Source organism: Aspergillus pseudotamarii, assembly GCF_009193445.1.
Source record: "Aspergillus pseudotamarii strain CBS 117625 unplaced genomic scaffold BDV38scaffold_159, whole genome shotgun sequence".
Taxonomy (NCBI): domain Eukaryota; kingdom Fungi; phylum Ascomycota; class Eurotiomycetes; order Eurotiales; family Aspergillaceae; genus Aspergillus; species Aspergillus pseudotamarii.
The window spans coordinates 2,731-15,007 of NW_022475173.1; the positions used below are offsets into that span (position 1 = coordinate 2,731).

The 12,277-nt window shown below is 46.1% G+C and overlaps 6 protein-coding genes across 6 annotated transcripts; 3 read left to right on the forward strand and 3 right to left on the reverse strand.

The window, feature by feature from the left end:
• Window positions 1-1,892: 1,892 nt before the first annotated feature.
• Window positions 1,893-4,153, reverse strand: BDV38DRAFT_266533 (uncharacterized protein). The gene is made up of 6 exons (XM_032056458.1): window positions 3,935-4,153; window positions 3,792-3,860; window positions 3,292-3,732; window positions 3,025-3,237; window positions 2,669-2,943; window positions 1,893-2,613 (listed from the first exon to the last, which is right to left on the reverse strand). The coding sequence occupies exons 1-6, from the start codon at window positions 4,042-4,044 to the stop codon at window positions 1,955-1,957; spliced, it is 1,767 nt and encodes a 588-aa protein (XP_031906767.1). The 5' UTR covers window positions 4,045-4,153; the 3' UTR covers window positions 1,893-1,954.
• A 55-nt stretch (window positions 4,154-4,208) lies between these two features.
• On the forward strand, window positions 4,209-5,616 carry BDV38DRAFT_49260 (RTA1 domain-containing protein). The gene is made up of 3 exons (XM_032063437.1): window positions 4,209-4,701; window positions 4,763-5,154; window positions 5,208-5,616. The coding sequence occupies exons 1-3, from the start codon at window positions 4,436-4,438 to the stop codon at window positions 5,480-5,482; spliced, it is 933 nt and encodes a 310-aa protein (XP_031906768.1). The 5' UTR covers window positions 4,209-4,435; the 3' UTR covers window positions 5,483-5,616.
• Window positions 5,617-6,830, reverse strand: BDV38DRAFT_49264 (uncharacterized protein). Its single transcript, XM_032063438.1, has 3 exons — window positions 6,505-6,830; window positions 6,071-6,449; window positions 5,617-6,010 (listed from the first exon to the last, which is right to left on the reverse strand). Exons 1-3 carry the CDS (start codon window positions 6,712-6,714, stop codon window positions 5,751-5,753), a joined length of 849 nt encoding a protein of 282 aa, XP_031906769.1. The 5' UTR covers window positions 6,715-6,830; the 3' UTR covers window positions 5,617-5,750.
• Window positions 6,831-6,898: 68 nt separating this feature from the next.
• BDV38DRAFT_49271 (uncharacterized protein) lies at window positions 6,899-8,686 on the forward strand. Its single transcript, XM_032063439.1, has 4 exons — window positions 6,899-7,228; window positions 7,280-7,784; window positions 7,839-8,445; window positions 8,497-8,686. Exons 1-4 carry the CDS (start codon window positions 7,078-7,080, stop codon window positions 8,530-8,532), a joined length of 1,299 nt encoding a protein of 432 aa, XP_031906770.1. The 5' UTR covers window positions 6,899-7,077; the 3' UTR covers window positions 8,533-8,686.
• Window positions 8,563-9,618, reverse strand: BDV38DRAFT_289390 (uncharacterized protein; the record flags this gene model as incomplete). The annotated part of the gene is made up of 1 exon (XM_032061232.1): window positions 8,563-9,618. The coding sequence occupies one exon, from the start codon at window positions 9,616-9,618 to the stop codon at window positions 8,563-8,565; it is 1,056 nt and encodes a 351-aa protein (XP_031906771.1).
• Window positions 9,619-10,093: 475 nt separating this feature from the next.
• BDV38DRAFT_291376 (ankyrin repeat protein) lies at window positions 10,094-11,920 on the forward strand (the record flags this gene model as incomplete). The annotated part of the gene is made up of 6 exons (XM_032061726.1): window positions 10,094-10,789; window positions 10,843-11,065; window positions 11,117-11,536; window positions 11,589-11,693; window positions 11,759-11,817; window positions 11,873-11,920. The coding sequence occupies 6 exons, from the start codon at window positions 10,094-10,096 to the stop codon at window positions 11,918-11,920; spliced, it is 1,551 nt and encodes a 516-aa protein (XP_031906772.1).
• Window positions 11,921-12,277: the final 357 nt, after the last annotated feature.

Sequence of the window (12,277 nt, forward strand, 5' to 3'; positions counted from 1 at the left end):
CGAAAATATAGTTGGCTTTCATGACTGCTAGTGATTGCTTGTAAGACCGATGTAATTGAAAACTATCAATTAATGACCTTGACATGGATGTTGTCTCAATTTTATACCTAACAGCTGGTCTGCTGCCTTCCAGATCTCCATTAAATTCAACATATTGCATCGCTACAACTTCTAGGGATACTTCTACAATATGTGTATATATTACATCATGACCTGTATCTAAGGTTTAGTTATATGCAGAACTTAGTATAAATACCAGGCTAGCAGGTTCAAATGTAACAACAGTCAATAATGTCAGTGGTCGTGCTTTTGTTTTATTTTAAAAAGAATGTGACTTGTGGGGCCACAAGCATGTTAGTATTAACGCCATTATCTATCATTCAAGTAAGTCACATTGATAATATTTCTATTTACGTTTACCCAGGAACGGTAGAAAACATTTGCGTCAGTTTTCCTCCAGAACAATACAGCATTGGAGAATCTAAGGCGTCAAGATGACTCGCACAAGTGTAAGACCCACTGGTCAATGATCAAATGTTAGGTTGGATTTACTATAGGAAATCTTTATGCATGTTCAATACTTAAAGTAGTCTAAGCTTTCATAATCCCCACCTTTTACCAATCACTGCAGAGTTTGGGCGACTATCCGGGCTATTCCGAAGCCGCAATAATCTGTCATATTAGCACCTTAGATGCCGGTAGCTAGCTATATCGAAAAAGTAAGTTTTACTATAGTTGTTTTAACTTTTTAAAGAAATAGGATGATTCAATAAGGGTAAGTTGCACTAAATGTACTTCGGTCGGGAAGAGTCCCGACTTGAAATGACGCAAGCTATTCTACTGTTTTGCACTCTCAAGCCAAGTAGAGATCTCTTGAGGCCTGTTTGTTATACACGTAAGTGGGGAATTACTAGGCAGTCCTTAGGTATAAATGTGTTGGGGGGGGATTCCTTGGTCAACAGTCCTTTCAACGATCTATCAAAAATTAGTTTTATACTATATCTGACGTATTGGACTTACTTTATTATGTGATATTCGGCTTAGTCGGGACCAGAGGAGCAGTGATGATTAGATGATCCGCTGCGTCACATTGTTGCAATGGCTAGGCAAACTACGTCGCATTACAGGATATCTAAGTCAGAGATCAGTGGATAGTATGCTATGGGGACAAACCGCTTGTTCGAATACTATTAGATTTTGTCCCAACATTACAGTTGAAGTCAAATACGATTATCGCTGGATACGTGAATACGTGCCTTTATTTCGCATGTACAGAAAATACGCTCAACAGTTTTCTCGCTCAGCTGCCAGGGATGATGGGGGGCTCGCGGGGACTGGGGGTTGGAGCTTGCTGTAAAGTCAGTGATGGCAGTCCGATGATTGACGTCCATAGTGGCTCCAGCTCAACTGGCAGGTGTCCATGGCCGGGAATCTCCTGCGACTGGAGGGCGTTTGAGCAGACCGTGGAGTGTGAGCAGACCGTGAGTATGGGCAGACATGCTTGGACTGAAACGGAACAGTGGGGCGTGCCCATTCCATCTGGTCCTGTTTGCCAGATACGGAGCTGAGAGCAACCGCTATGTAGACACAAACTACGAATTCTAGCCGTTGCTGGCTTGCTTAAGCTCTTCATACTATTTATGCTCCATTTCAAAAGTACATAAAACGTATCTGTTGTCCCCCACTAAGGCTCTTTTCCGTTCATAAATTCTTCTCAGTTCTCTGTATTGGTGTTGGATAATAAGCACCCTATCAAAGTAAGTATATGTACTGATGTGATCAAAGCTTCTATTTGGTCTTTAGTCTGCGGGGTTGGTTAGATCCACTGCCTAACAGGCCGTGTTCGATTTGAGTACTTGGTCAGAACTACTAGGATAAAATGGTAATTCAAATAAAAGAAAGCAGAGAGGGACATATATTCGTCACTGAAACTATCAAGGCTAATTTGTACATTTCAAAAGTAGTGTGGTATATTCGTTGGCTCTAACCACACATTTAACATCTCCTCAATCGTAATGTCCTGAAGATTCACCCAGGGAAAACCAGGATCAGGCTGAGGCTCTTCATACATATTATTTTCTGAGATTCCAGTGGTGAAGACTCCCGGTGCACTATTATTCTCTCCAGCACTATCAGACTGCGCAAGACGATATTTCTCTTCAAACCATTCAGAAAGGAACCGCAGCCAATCTTGGTAGAAGAACATCTCATATTGATCCCACTTCCCACCTTTACACTCCTGATCAAGCGTATTCAAGCGCTTGACACATTTCTGGATTTCATGCCGCATATCCAATGTCTCTCGCAGCCCTCGGACTTGATCGTGATCTCGAACGGATGGCTCCAACGATGCGAGAACAAGTTTGCATGAAGCTGCAACGCTAAACCCGGTCATTATCCATTGGGTGTAACTAAATCTCTTTTCAATACCAGGTGGTAGACTGAAGTAAAAGCTCATAAATTGTTTTGCAGCCGCTAGTCCGTGACAAAGGGCATCAATTCGCAGGAGGGCCATGGATTGGTCGAATGACGCGGCGGAAGATGGGTATACATCGAAAAAGGTAGTTTGATAGAGATGGATCTCGAAGGCGTGGGACGAAATGCCTTGAAATACTAATCAAGTGTTAGAATTTAGATCTGCAGTACAGATAAGGCTTGGTCAACTGACCATCATGGTCAATAGGGACAGGCAGCCGGGCTTTGCAATCTTCAAAATCGCTTTGAAGAGAACTAATCATAACTTCTATATCCGCAGGAGCCTGATTGTTACCGAATCCTCGTGCAACTAGGGAATCGATTCGTACAAGCATGTGTTGTACTTGAACCTGGCCTAACAGGTATCGATCGGTTGAGAATTCGCATTCCTGCGACAACTTCGCAGCGCATGATTCTATGAAGGGTGACCAAGGCATTGTTCCTGTCCGCTGTAGTACTATGGAGTGACTAGTCATGTGAAAAGAAAGTAAGTAAGATCTAGTCTTTTCAGGTTTAGACCGGGCTATACAGGTGGTAAATCGAACTTACCACGCGTCAAGGAGAAAATATCCAACCAACGCTCGCATTTCCTCGTTTCGCAGGGAAATCGATTCTGTCGGAGGATCCGTGTCCAACATGACGTCAATTCTTTGTCTTCCCACTCGCAGCTTGGCTGGGTAATCCAGTCTGCAATCGTTGATTATACTTTGTGCAAGGTGCAGATATCCAGAAAACCGCACTATATGGAGTTTTTTCTTCGTTCTATCTTCCGTGTTAGCTTTCGTGAATCTAATTGAGACATTGTCTAGAACATACCCAGCTATAGTAACCAGCAATCCCTGTAGTATATCGAAGGGTTGTTGGCGATTGCCTTGCAAGACTTGTCCCCCAAGGTAGGACGTCGAAACCTCCTCGAGGGCCAGGTGCAGCGGGACATTCCGAAACGAGGAGACCAAAAGAATAGAGAGTAAGAGGAAGGGTTTCTCCGATCTGAGATCCTCGACAGTGGCGTTTCTCGGTAGCTGTACAAATGGGAAATACGTTATGGCATCACGAAAGCTCTCTATCAAACGATTTGCCTCTTCGTGGGTGATCAGCCCGTTCCCGATCACATCGCACGGATTTCGAGGAGTCGGAGCACAACTTTCACTTTTCGGGGACAGTGGCAGTGGCAGTGGTGCCTGTTGCGGGCTTGAGCGAGGCTGATTGATCTGGCCTAATATTTGATCCACCTTTTCCTCGAGTGCACCTATTCGCCTAGATTAGATGCGGTCAGCTTGACAGATCGTATCGATACGAGGCGTGGGCAGATATACGTCTGCCTCTTCTTAGAAGTACGAGCTTTTGTTGCGCGGAAATAACAATCTTTGTTGAGACGGAGACACCTTCAAAGCGTGTTAGGTTTACGTTGCGAAGTAGAAGAGAAGAGAAGTAGAAGTAGAAGCGGGATGTTGCATACCGATCGCAGCTTTGGGTAGAGGTGCGCGAGCACCTAATTTTAGCACGCACACAGTTCTCGCAGGTCCTAACTCGGCCTAGACTGGTCGGCGCGGACATAGTAGGCAGCATTTAAAGAATTGGAGCTAAGATGGAGACCGGACAGGAACAGGAGGCCTTAAGAGTCCGCGGACCGGCCCCCAGGCAATTCCCCTCCGAGTCCGCGGACTCGGAGTTGGCCTGGACTCCGTGTCTTGGCACGGCCCCATTGTCAGCCCTAGTAAGTATACCTGCGCCAATGATCGTCCTACGTAGGATCGGAGATAGCATAGCCTCGTGGCTGATTTTCAGGCATCGTTATTTTGTCAGATTGTATAAAGAGTGTGTGTATTCGATGCTATGAGGAGGGGAATATCAATCTCAACCCATCTAGACTCGCATTCTACCTCTTCTCCTCCTCACTATCTCAAAAAAGAACAAGAAGAAAAAAGAGAGAAAAAGAGTAGAAATATCATCACTGAAAATGTCGGAAATGAACATGGACGACTGCACCTTGGCAACTTGCCCAATTGACTTGGCCTATATCAATTACCAGCCTAACATCCCGGCAAATGTCCTCTTCCTCGTCATCTTCGGCCTTCTCCTCGCCGCACAAATCGCCCTAGGAACATGGTTCCGAACGTGGACATACATGGGGGCCATGACCGCGGGGCTCATTCTTGAAATACTAGGATACATCGGGCGAGTCATGATGCACAGCAACCCATTCGACTTTAATGCATTCCTTCTGTACGTGACCTTTGAGACATACCTCCGAATAAAGCAAGCTAATCAGAAACTTGACTTTTAGATACCTCATTTGTCTCACGATTGCCCCGGCCTTTTTCACCGCCGCCATTTACATCTGCCTGGGAAGAGTTGTCATCGTCTACGGGGAGGGTATCTCCAGGATTCGCCCGCGTACATACACCATAATCTTCGTCACTTGCGATATCATCGCTCTAGTCCTACAAGCAGCCGGCGGCGCCATTACCTCCATCGCTGACTCAGACCAAAAAAGCCTCAGCGATACCGGTGTCAATATCATGATTGCAGGATTGGCTTTTCAGGTCGCCTCGTTGATGCTGTTCATCGTGCTCGCTTCGGAATTCGCCCTGCGAGTGCGCCGCAGCTCAGAAGACATGAAGAATGCGTCTACAGCATCTGTTCGCAGTGGTTTGAAATGGAAGATGTTCCTTTTGGGCAAGTGTCACTAAATAATGCGCATTTATCCGCCTATGCTAACCCAATCAAAGGTCTTGCCATTGCCGTTTTAACGATCTTCACTCGCTCGATCTTCCGTGTTGCGGAGCTGAAAGGTGGATTTAACAGTGATCTGGCTAATGATGAAATTGCCCTGATGATTCTTGAGAGTACTATGATTGCCATTGCGTGCATTTGTATGACCGCCGCTCACCCAGCAGTTGCCATGGGCCGGCGATGGGGGGAACTCTCGGCGAAGCCGCGTCGTGCAGTCGTTTCGTCTAAGGTGTCGCAGGCTTCATCAGAAATTGAGATGGTGAATGCTTAAAATATATAGCAAAGCCCCTGATGACTCGGAGTGGTCGGTTTCAAGAGACTGGGTATTAGACATCATTGACAGGTCGATGTCGGATCCCTTATTCAACCCTATTACCATAAGACTGTGGTACCGTTTTGCAAATTTATATCTACAGCCCCATGCTTTAAAGGAGTGTACTATTAATATGAGGAATTCAATATAGACATCTTCAGGCAAACGCAACCCAGTCTACCATCCAGTTTCCTTCAAAATATATCTCCCGGCATGAACAACCAGATTATTTCTTTCCACCTCCCAAGGCTCCAACAATTTTCTCCCCTATCCGATAAAGCTCATTCGCACACTCCTCACTCGACGACGGATCAAAGCGTTTATTATCAATTGCGCCAACCTCCATCAGCTCGCCCTGCGGATCGATATAAACGATAGTTGTTCCTGACACGACCGCCAAAAAGCCTCTTTCTGCCTCATTGGTCGAGGTAATTGCAAAGTTGGTGATTTGCGAGCTTCCGAAACTGGCGGTCTCGAGGACTATGTCTGGATAGTAGAGTGTTGTAAGCCTCTGAGCCCGATTGTAGAGGTTATTGAAGGACTTACCCTGCCATTGGCTCTCTGGCGTGGCCAATTTGACAACATGGATGTGACCAGAGTCATTGATGTAGACGACATGAATGACACCATCATCTGTTGTGTAAGCCGTGTGGATAATATTGCCGGATTGGTTGATGTTTGGGAGGGGAGGAAGAGGCGTGCATTCGTTATTCTCGGCCATACGGATACATTGCAACGCACCCGATGGGTCTTGAAAGAAGATGATCTGGCCATTTAAGTCATCGAAACAGCCGCTGATCTTGCTCTCTGGGTGTAGCTGGATAGGACCATCGCGATCGACGAGATCCTCGGTCCATTCCTCCTCGTCCTCGTCGTATTCAGCATACTTGAGGGCGTTGTCTCTGCTGGGGAAAAATACACGACGCTTATTACGAAATTACCTATTAGCATACAGTATATATAAGGAGGAATAAGCATACAGTATTCTGGTTGAGCAGGTACTTCGCGGACGGGGAGGCTCTGAGATCAGACGAGATAAACACATTGTCCTCGTATTCTTTGCCGTTCCAGTGCTTCTCAGTCAGCTCCCCATCCTCGTTGACAATGAAGTAAATGATTTTGCCATCGAGTGATAGGGCTCCAGCGGGTAAGGTGAGCAAATAGGCAACGTCAGATAGTGAAATGTCCATTACGCTGATGACTTAGATTGGAAAGATAGAGGGTTGTGTCATGTAGGTGATTTTCACGAGATTTCGTACAATATTAAGACAAACGAATCTTCCATACGGAGTATGCTCGGACGAATCTTTTTGATGAGGGGTAAGGCAATAAAATGAGGCGCAGGCAGAGGAGCTGAATTGTACGACTTGTCATGCAATGCAATGCAATGCAGCCACCATCACACTCAGCCGCACAGAACCAGGACGAAATAAGCGGATATATCAATGTGACTCCTCTGACAGTAGGAGTCGCTTGATGCCTCCCACTGAGGTGTTATAAAATGCTGTATAGAGTAGTCGCCCATCCATACTATTTTCTACGTGGCTGTAAACATGGCCGATGACGGCGCTCTCAATCCCTTAATGTGGGATCGCTCCTGGAGCCAATTACCCGCTAAACAAGAGACTGGTGGCCTGAAAGGATCCAAGGCTCAAAGTCGTGAGAATTGGGTGGTCAAGTTGCGCTTCTCGCAAGCGGGCACGGGTAGATCCTCCTCTAATTGGTTCCAGCTGGATGACAGACTGACCTGAACAGATGAGGAAAAGGTCGGCACCGGATTCTACCTCAATCTCCCCGGTGCTTCGTACCATATCATCCTAACCGCGGCACATAATTTGGTCGACAAAAAAGGAAATTTCTCAAAGAACCTTTCCATACAAGGATATGGGGACAGAGAAACCAGACCTATACAGCCTCCCATCCAACCGCTCGTCTTCCCGCGCTATACAGGCCAAACCGACCCACAAAGTGACTACGGTCTAATCAAGTTCCCTAGACACTCTGACGATTCGGATAATGGGTTTGGCTTTGCGTTGAGTCTGGGGTACGAAAATCTCCGTGGTGAGGAACTCCACGTTAGCGGCTATGCCCCACATGAGACGGGGCGGGCCGCGAACCAGCCCAGTGTTTACACAAATACAGGGAAATGCTCACGGGCGTCCACCAACCAGTTGGACTATAAGATTCCCACCGAGAAGGGCTGGAGTGGATCACCGGTGTACATGGCGTATAATGGGCATGAGACTGTCGTGGCGATTCAGTAAGGAATGCTCATCTCTGTATCATGGAAGGTATTTGTATTGACAATAAATAGCAACAATGGCGAACCAGGAACTGGAACTGGGACCGGAACTGGCAAGGGAGCACGAGTCAACGCTAGAATGCTCGAATGGATCTTCGATTCCACCGGCGCGCTTCATCGAAACAAAGCTCTCAGGGCCGTTGCTTCGCTCGCGAAAAAGCCTGCAGTGGAACCCGCGGACCCGGTCTGTCTCCATTTTCTGCCTCATGAAAAATATGCTTGTACCCACTGGGGAACAGAGGGGCTAAACACAACCTTCAATGTTTTTCCCGCATATGCACCCACGCCACTGGTTAGTGCGAGCACACTGTATGTCTTTCAGCATGTCCAGCCGCTTGACTGGCCTGGCGAAAGAAGGACAGAGAAATGGGTCTTGTGGGATGTGATTGGGGGAGGAGTAACGCTTACTGATACTCCGCAGAGGTTCTGTTTTCCGCGATTGAAAGAACCACGTAAGGCGCGCAGAATTTTCATGGTTGTGTTTGAGATGGACAATGCAGATGATCTACAATGTTTGGTTATGAATGGAGACGACATTAGTGAGCTGGATCGACGGATGGGGGATTTTGACGGCTCGAGGATTGAGTTTAGGAAATACAAGAAAGGTAAAGACTACAAGGTGTGTATTCATTCAGATTCCCTCTAAGCTGCATTGACTGATTCCATCTAGTATTACACGTTCGACTGGGAGGAGTTACATGAATAGTCGTATCTAGACAGTTTAATTCGAGCAGCATCATACAATTGAGTCTCCCCCGCCTTCTGACGTAGATGTAGACATAGATGCGTTAAGCAACCGTGCCTTCCTGGACAGTCGAGCAAAAGCATCTGGCATCCCCAAGACTGTTCCAAGCCAACCAACCAAGATCCCTTGCTCTCGAATAGCAACAAAATACTTTTTATACCAGGAAACATACTCTCTGCCCACAACAGAAACACTGTCGATGAGCAAAATGATGCCTGTCACAAACGGGATCAACTGCCCCGGTGACCGCAGATCATTCAATGGCGTCAGATGATTCCAAACGAGAGTAGTTTCCACGGCGACAATCATGAAAATCAGATTTAGCCACATCATGATTTGATTGTGGAGCGGAGGCCGATGTTTATTCCAACTATCCTGACTATCTCCTCCGTCCAGACCATCCTTACCCTTTTTATTCCATTTGATTGTCTCGACAATCATTTCGATTTCTTGTGCATTTGCCGCAGTACGCCCGTCCATGTAGCATTCCCAGGCAATGTGCAGAATGCGAATCATTCTATAAGCAACATACAGGGACGATGCAGCGTCAAGGACAAAATATACCAGCGCCAAATACCGGAACCAACCCGTCAGCGAGACGGGGTAGAAGAAAAACACCAAATTAGGTGTACCTAATCTTGGGAGGGTATGAACTAGGGTCGAAAAGGTCCATAATAGGCCAGTGCATAGGGCCAGTTCACTGAAGAGGAGAGCGATGACACCGATCATTTCACCCATAATCGTGTTTGGGTTAAGAAGAGTGTATTTTGCTGGGACAATAAGACCTATCAGAATCATGAGCACAACAATAGCCTCGCTCGGACTAAATTGTTGCTCGATGACAAATGAGAACCATGATGTGAGGACGGAGATTGTCATGGTGCCTGATGCTATCTTTAGGCCTTTTCCGTAGTTCTTCTTGTCCCCATAGATGTACACGATCATGGATAAGGCTTGAATGTAGAACCCAAGGCGGACACCCAGGCCGTACAGGTCTTGTGCAGCATCCGAGTTGCCGATTTCGTCGCGAGAGATGAGAGAGTTCATTGTGGCTATGGTGAGGGTTGAGTATGATAGAAGATATCCGGAGCTAAGGACAGGAAATGCACTTATCACTTAATGTTTTGCACATCGCAGTAAGGGATAAGGCTGTATGACGTGGCGTGGAGTGAGAAAATGACCTGTCGATTGGGAATATCTTCCACTGCATGTGATATCTTGGTCCGGTGTGATGGCGCTGCAGTAGTTGACATTAGTTAGTAATTAGGTTGTCTGACGATCGGCGGGAGTGCAATTCCACTTGACACCTGCAAGCTATGCATATGTAGACACATCTACGGAGAAATCCCGATAAACTCCGTCTGTTTGTGCGGCTGAACATGTGTGAACCATGTGGCTGGCTGAAATTTCCGCCCGTCAGCGGCGCATCAGGGGATTCTGTATCACAGAAGCTGTCAATACTTAAATATAGCATTGACTAACAACCAACCTCCCCTATCAAAAAGCTGTCGCAGCAACAAGCATGGAAATCTACGAACTCGCCAGAAGTGGTTGTCTGAAGGAAGAGGACCTCAAGGACCTCGACTCTGGGAAACTGAACTATTTCAACACGGACGATCAATTGACTCCTCTCGGCGTCGCCGTATTCAAGAGAAACCTCAAGGCCGCGCAACTTCTCCTAAAGCACGGCTACGACCCGAACGGTCTCAGAAAAGGTCGTCCACCACTCTGGGTAGCCTGTGGTCGCCGAAGGAGCCAAACAAACATCGAAGAGCGACTAATCCAACTCCTCCTGAGCAAAAATGCGGACGCGAATCTCCGATCCCAGGTCAAAGACGATGAAGGATCGACACCGTTGATGAAAGCTGTCGAGACTCGAAAATCAACCGATGTCCTTAGCAGTCTTGTTGACCATGGTGCAGACCAGGATGCAGACGTTGGTGGCTCGTCGCCGCGGAAATTAGCGAAGAAGCAAAACAGACTGGGCGCGTTGAATGCCATGCTCCCTCGCTCGAAACGGATCGGCAAGCGTGTTTTGGAGGTAGCTAAGGTCACAGGCTTTGTTCTTTCGGCTGTGTACTGGGCCAACAAGAACCTTAAGGTTGCCGCTAGTGCTGCTGCTGGCACGGCCGTTGTCGTTGGGGCGGGATATGTGTTAAAGGACGCCATCAAGAGAAGGTTCGGGTGGACTGGTAAGGTCGATGAGGGAATGAAAAAGGTATGTTGCTTTCCGCTTCTGAGCTAGCTGGCACTAATACCACCGTCACCTAGTATATAAAAGAAGAAGTATTGTTCAGCGAAGAAAAGCGACAACTCAAGGATGAAATGAACATAATCATCGAAAAAAGAAGTCTGAACAAATTTTTTCCCAAAGACAACCCATTCCTTGAGAAGGTGGTGGACCGAGCTGTGAACCTCAACCGAGATCCATCCAACACTCTCAACCCCAAGAATCTGACCCATTTGGCACTTTACCAACCCATCCTATATTGCGGTACGTGAAACTATGCTGTACTAAAACATTCTATAAGTCTAACAACAACAGACGACAGTGGGTCAATGAAGGATAACCAACGAAAAGACCGTCTCAACGACCTTGCCCAGCGTATCACTAGCATTACCACCCGTGTTGTCCCGGACGATGAAGCAATTGAACTACGATTTATTAACGAGGAAACGACGGGCCAGATGTCAAAGCCGACAATGGAGGAAATCAATACGATCATAGAGAAAATACCCTTCGATGGATGGACGGCAATCGGAACAAATCTCCAAACGAAGGTCTTGCAGGATTACGTCTATAAACATCTAGATGCGGGGACACTTCAGCGTCCAGTACTGGTGTCGATCATCACAGATGGACAACCAAATGGAGGCCCAAACTCAAAGGAAACTATCGAGACCCTCCAGCAGGTTATTACGGAGTGTGGTAAGAAACTGGAGCGTAAGGGTTACAAACGTGATGGTAACTTTCTTGCTCCTTTCTTCATTTACGTTCTATCTTACTAATATCTCAGTGGTCCGATTCCAAATCAGCCAGATAGGAGACGACCCGGAGGCAGAGAAATTCCTCAACAAATTACATGATTTGGACCTGAAGGATATCCTTTATATTACCAGCGGTATGGCTTTCTGTTTCTCTTTCACGTCTCTTCAATCATAATATCATTAATTTACCACGACCTAGACCGATTGGACGATGAGTTTAAAGTCCTCCACGAAAACCAGGAAAAACTCGAACAGTGGGTAAGTGCTTCTTTCTTCAACTTCTTTTTTAGCTCACTGCTCACCACCATACTAGCTTCTCGAGATTTTGATGGAACCGATTCTCAGTGCACAGTCATCATAGTTTGTGTACCTATCTCACCGTGACAGATAGGTACTAGACTGGCGTTTGGCCAGATTAGGTTAGGTTAATAGGGTCAGTTATACCTAACCGCTAGGTTATAGCTAGGTTAATAGAATTTCTATATCTAACCACAGTTAGAGTGGCAGAACCTAACTGCTGTAACCTAGCCATAACCTAACCTAATCGGCCTCGATTAGGTTAAGATATAAAATTTTTTAACCGATATTAATTAGATTAGATTAAAATTAATTAATCTCTTAACTATAATAAACTGTAGGCTAGAGTAAATTAAATTATAATAATTAAATTAATAACTATAAATTAATCTATAATTAATTATTAATAATTTTATAGTTT

Bases quoted from the DNA above. Each gene is read 5' to 3' on its own strand.
- BDV38DRAFT_266533 (XM_032056458.1), bottom strand. From the start codon at position 4,044: ATGCTGCCTACTATGTCCGCGCCGACCAGTCTAGGCCGAGTTAGGACC. The intron at 2,944-3,024 runs GTAAGTTCGATT...TCACATGACTAG, and splicing joins TATTTTCTCCTTGACGCGTG to TCACTCCATAGTACTACAGC. The intron at 2,614-2,668 runs GTCAGTTGACCA...ACACTTGATTAG, and splicing joins TGTCCCTATTGACCATGATG to TATTTCAAGGCATTTCGTCC.
- BDV38DRAFT_49260 (XM_032063437.1), top strand. From the start codon at position 4,436: ATGTCGGAAATGAACATGGACGACTGCACCTTGGCAACTTGCCCAATT. The intron at 4,702-4,762 runs GTACGTGACCTT...CTTGACTTTTAG, and splicing joins GACTTTAATGCATTCCTTCT to ATACCTCATTTGTCTCACGA. The intron at 5,155-5,207 runs GCAAGTGTCACT...ACCCAATCAAAG, and splicing joins ATGGAAGATGTTCCTTTTGG to GTCTTGCCATTGCCGTTTTA.
- BDV38DRAFT_49264 (XM_032063438.1), bottom strand. From the start codon at position 6,714: ATGGACATTTCACTATCTGACGTTGCCTATTTGCTCACCTTACCCGCT. The intron at 6,450-6,504 runs GTATGCTTATTC...TTTCGTAATAAG, and splicing joins ACCTGCTCAACCAGAATACT to CGTCGTGTATTTTTCCCCAG. The intron at 6,011-6,070 runs GTAAGTCCTTCA...TCTACTATCCAG, and splicing joins GCCAGAGAGCCAATGGCAGG to ACATAGTCCTCGAGACCGCC.
- BDV38DRAFT_49271 (XM_032063439.1), top strand. From the start codon at position 7,078: ATGGCCGATGACGGCGCTCTCAATCCCTTAATGTGGGATCGCTCCTGG. The intron at 7,785-7,838 runs GTAAGGAATGCT...GACAATAAATAG, and splicing joins GAGACTGTCGTGGCGATTCA to CAACAATGGCGAACCAGGAA. The intron at 8,446-8,496 runs GTGTGTATTCAT...GATTCCATCTAG, and splicing joins AGAAAGGTAAAGACTACAAG to TATTACACGTTCGACTGGGA.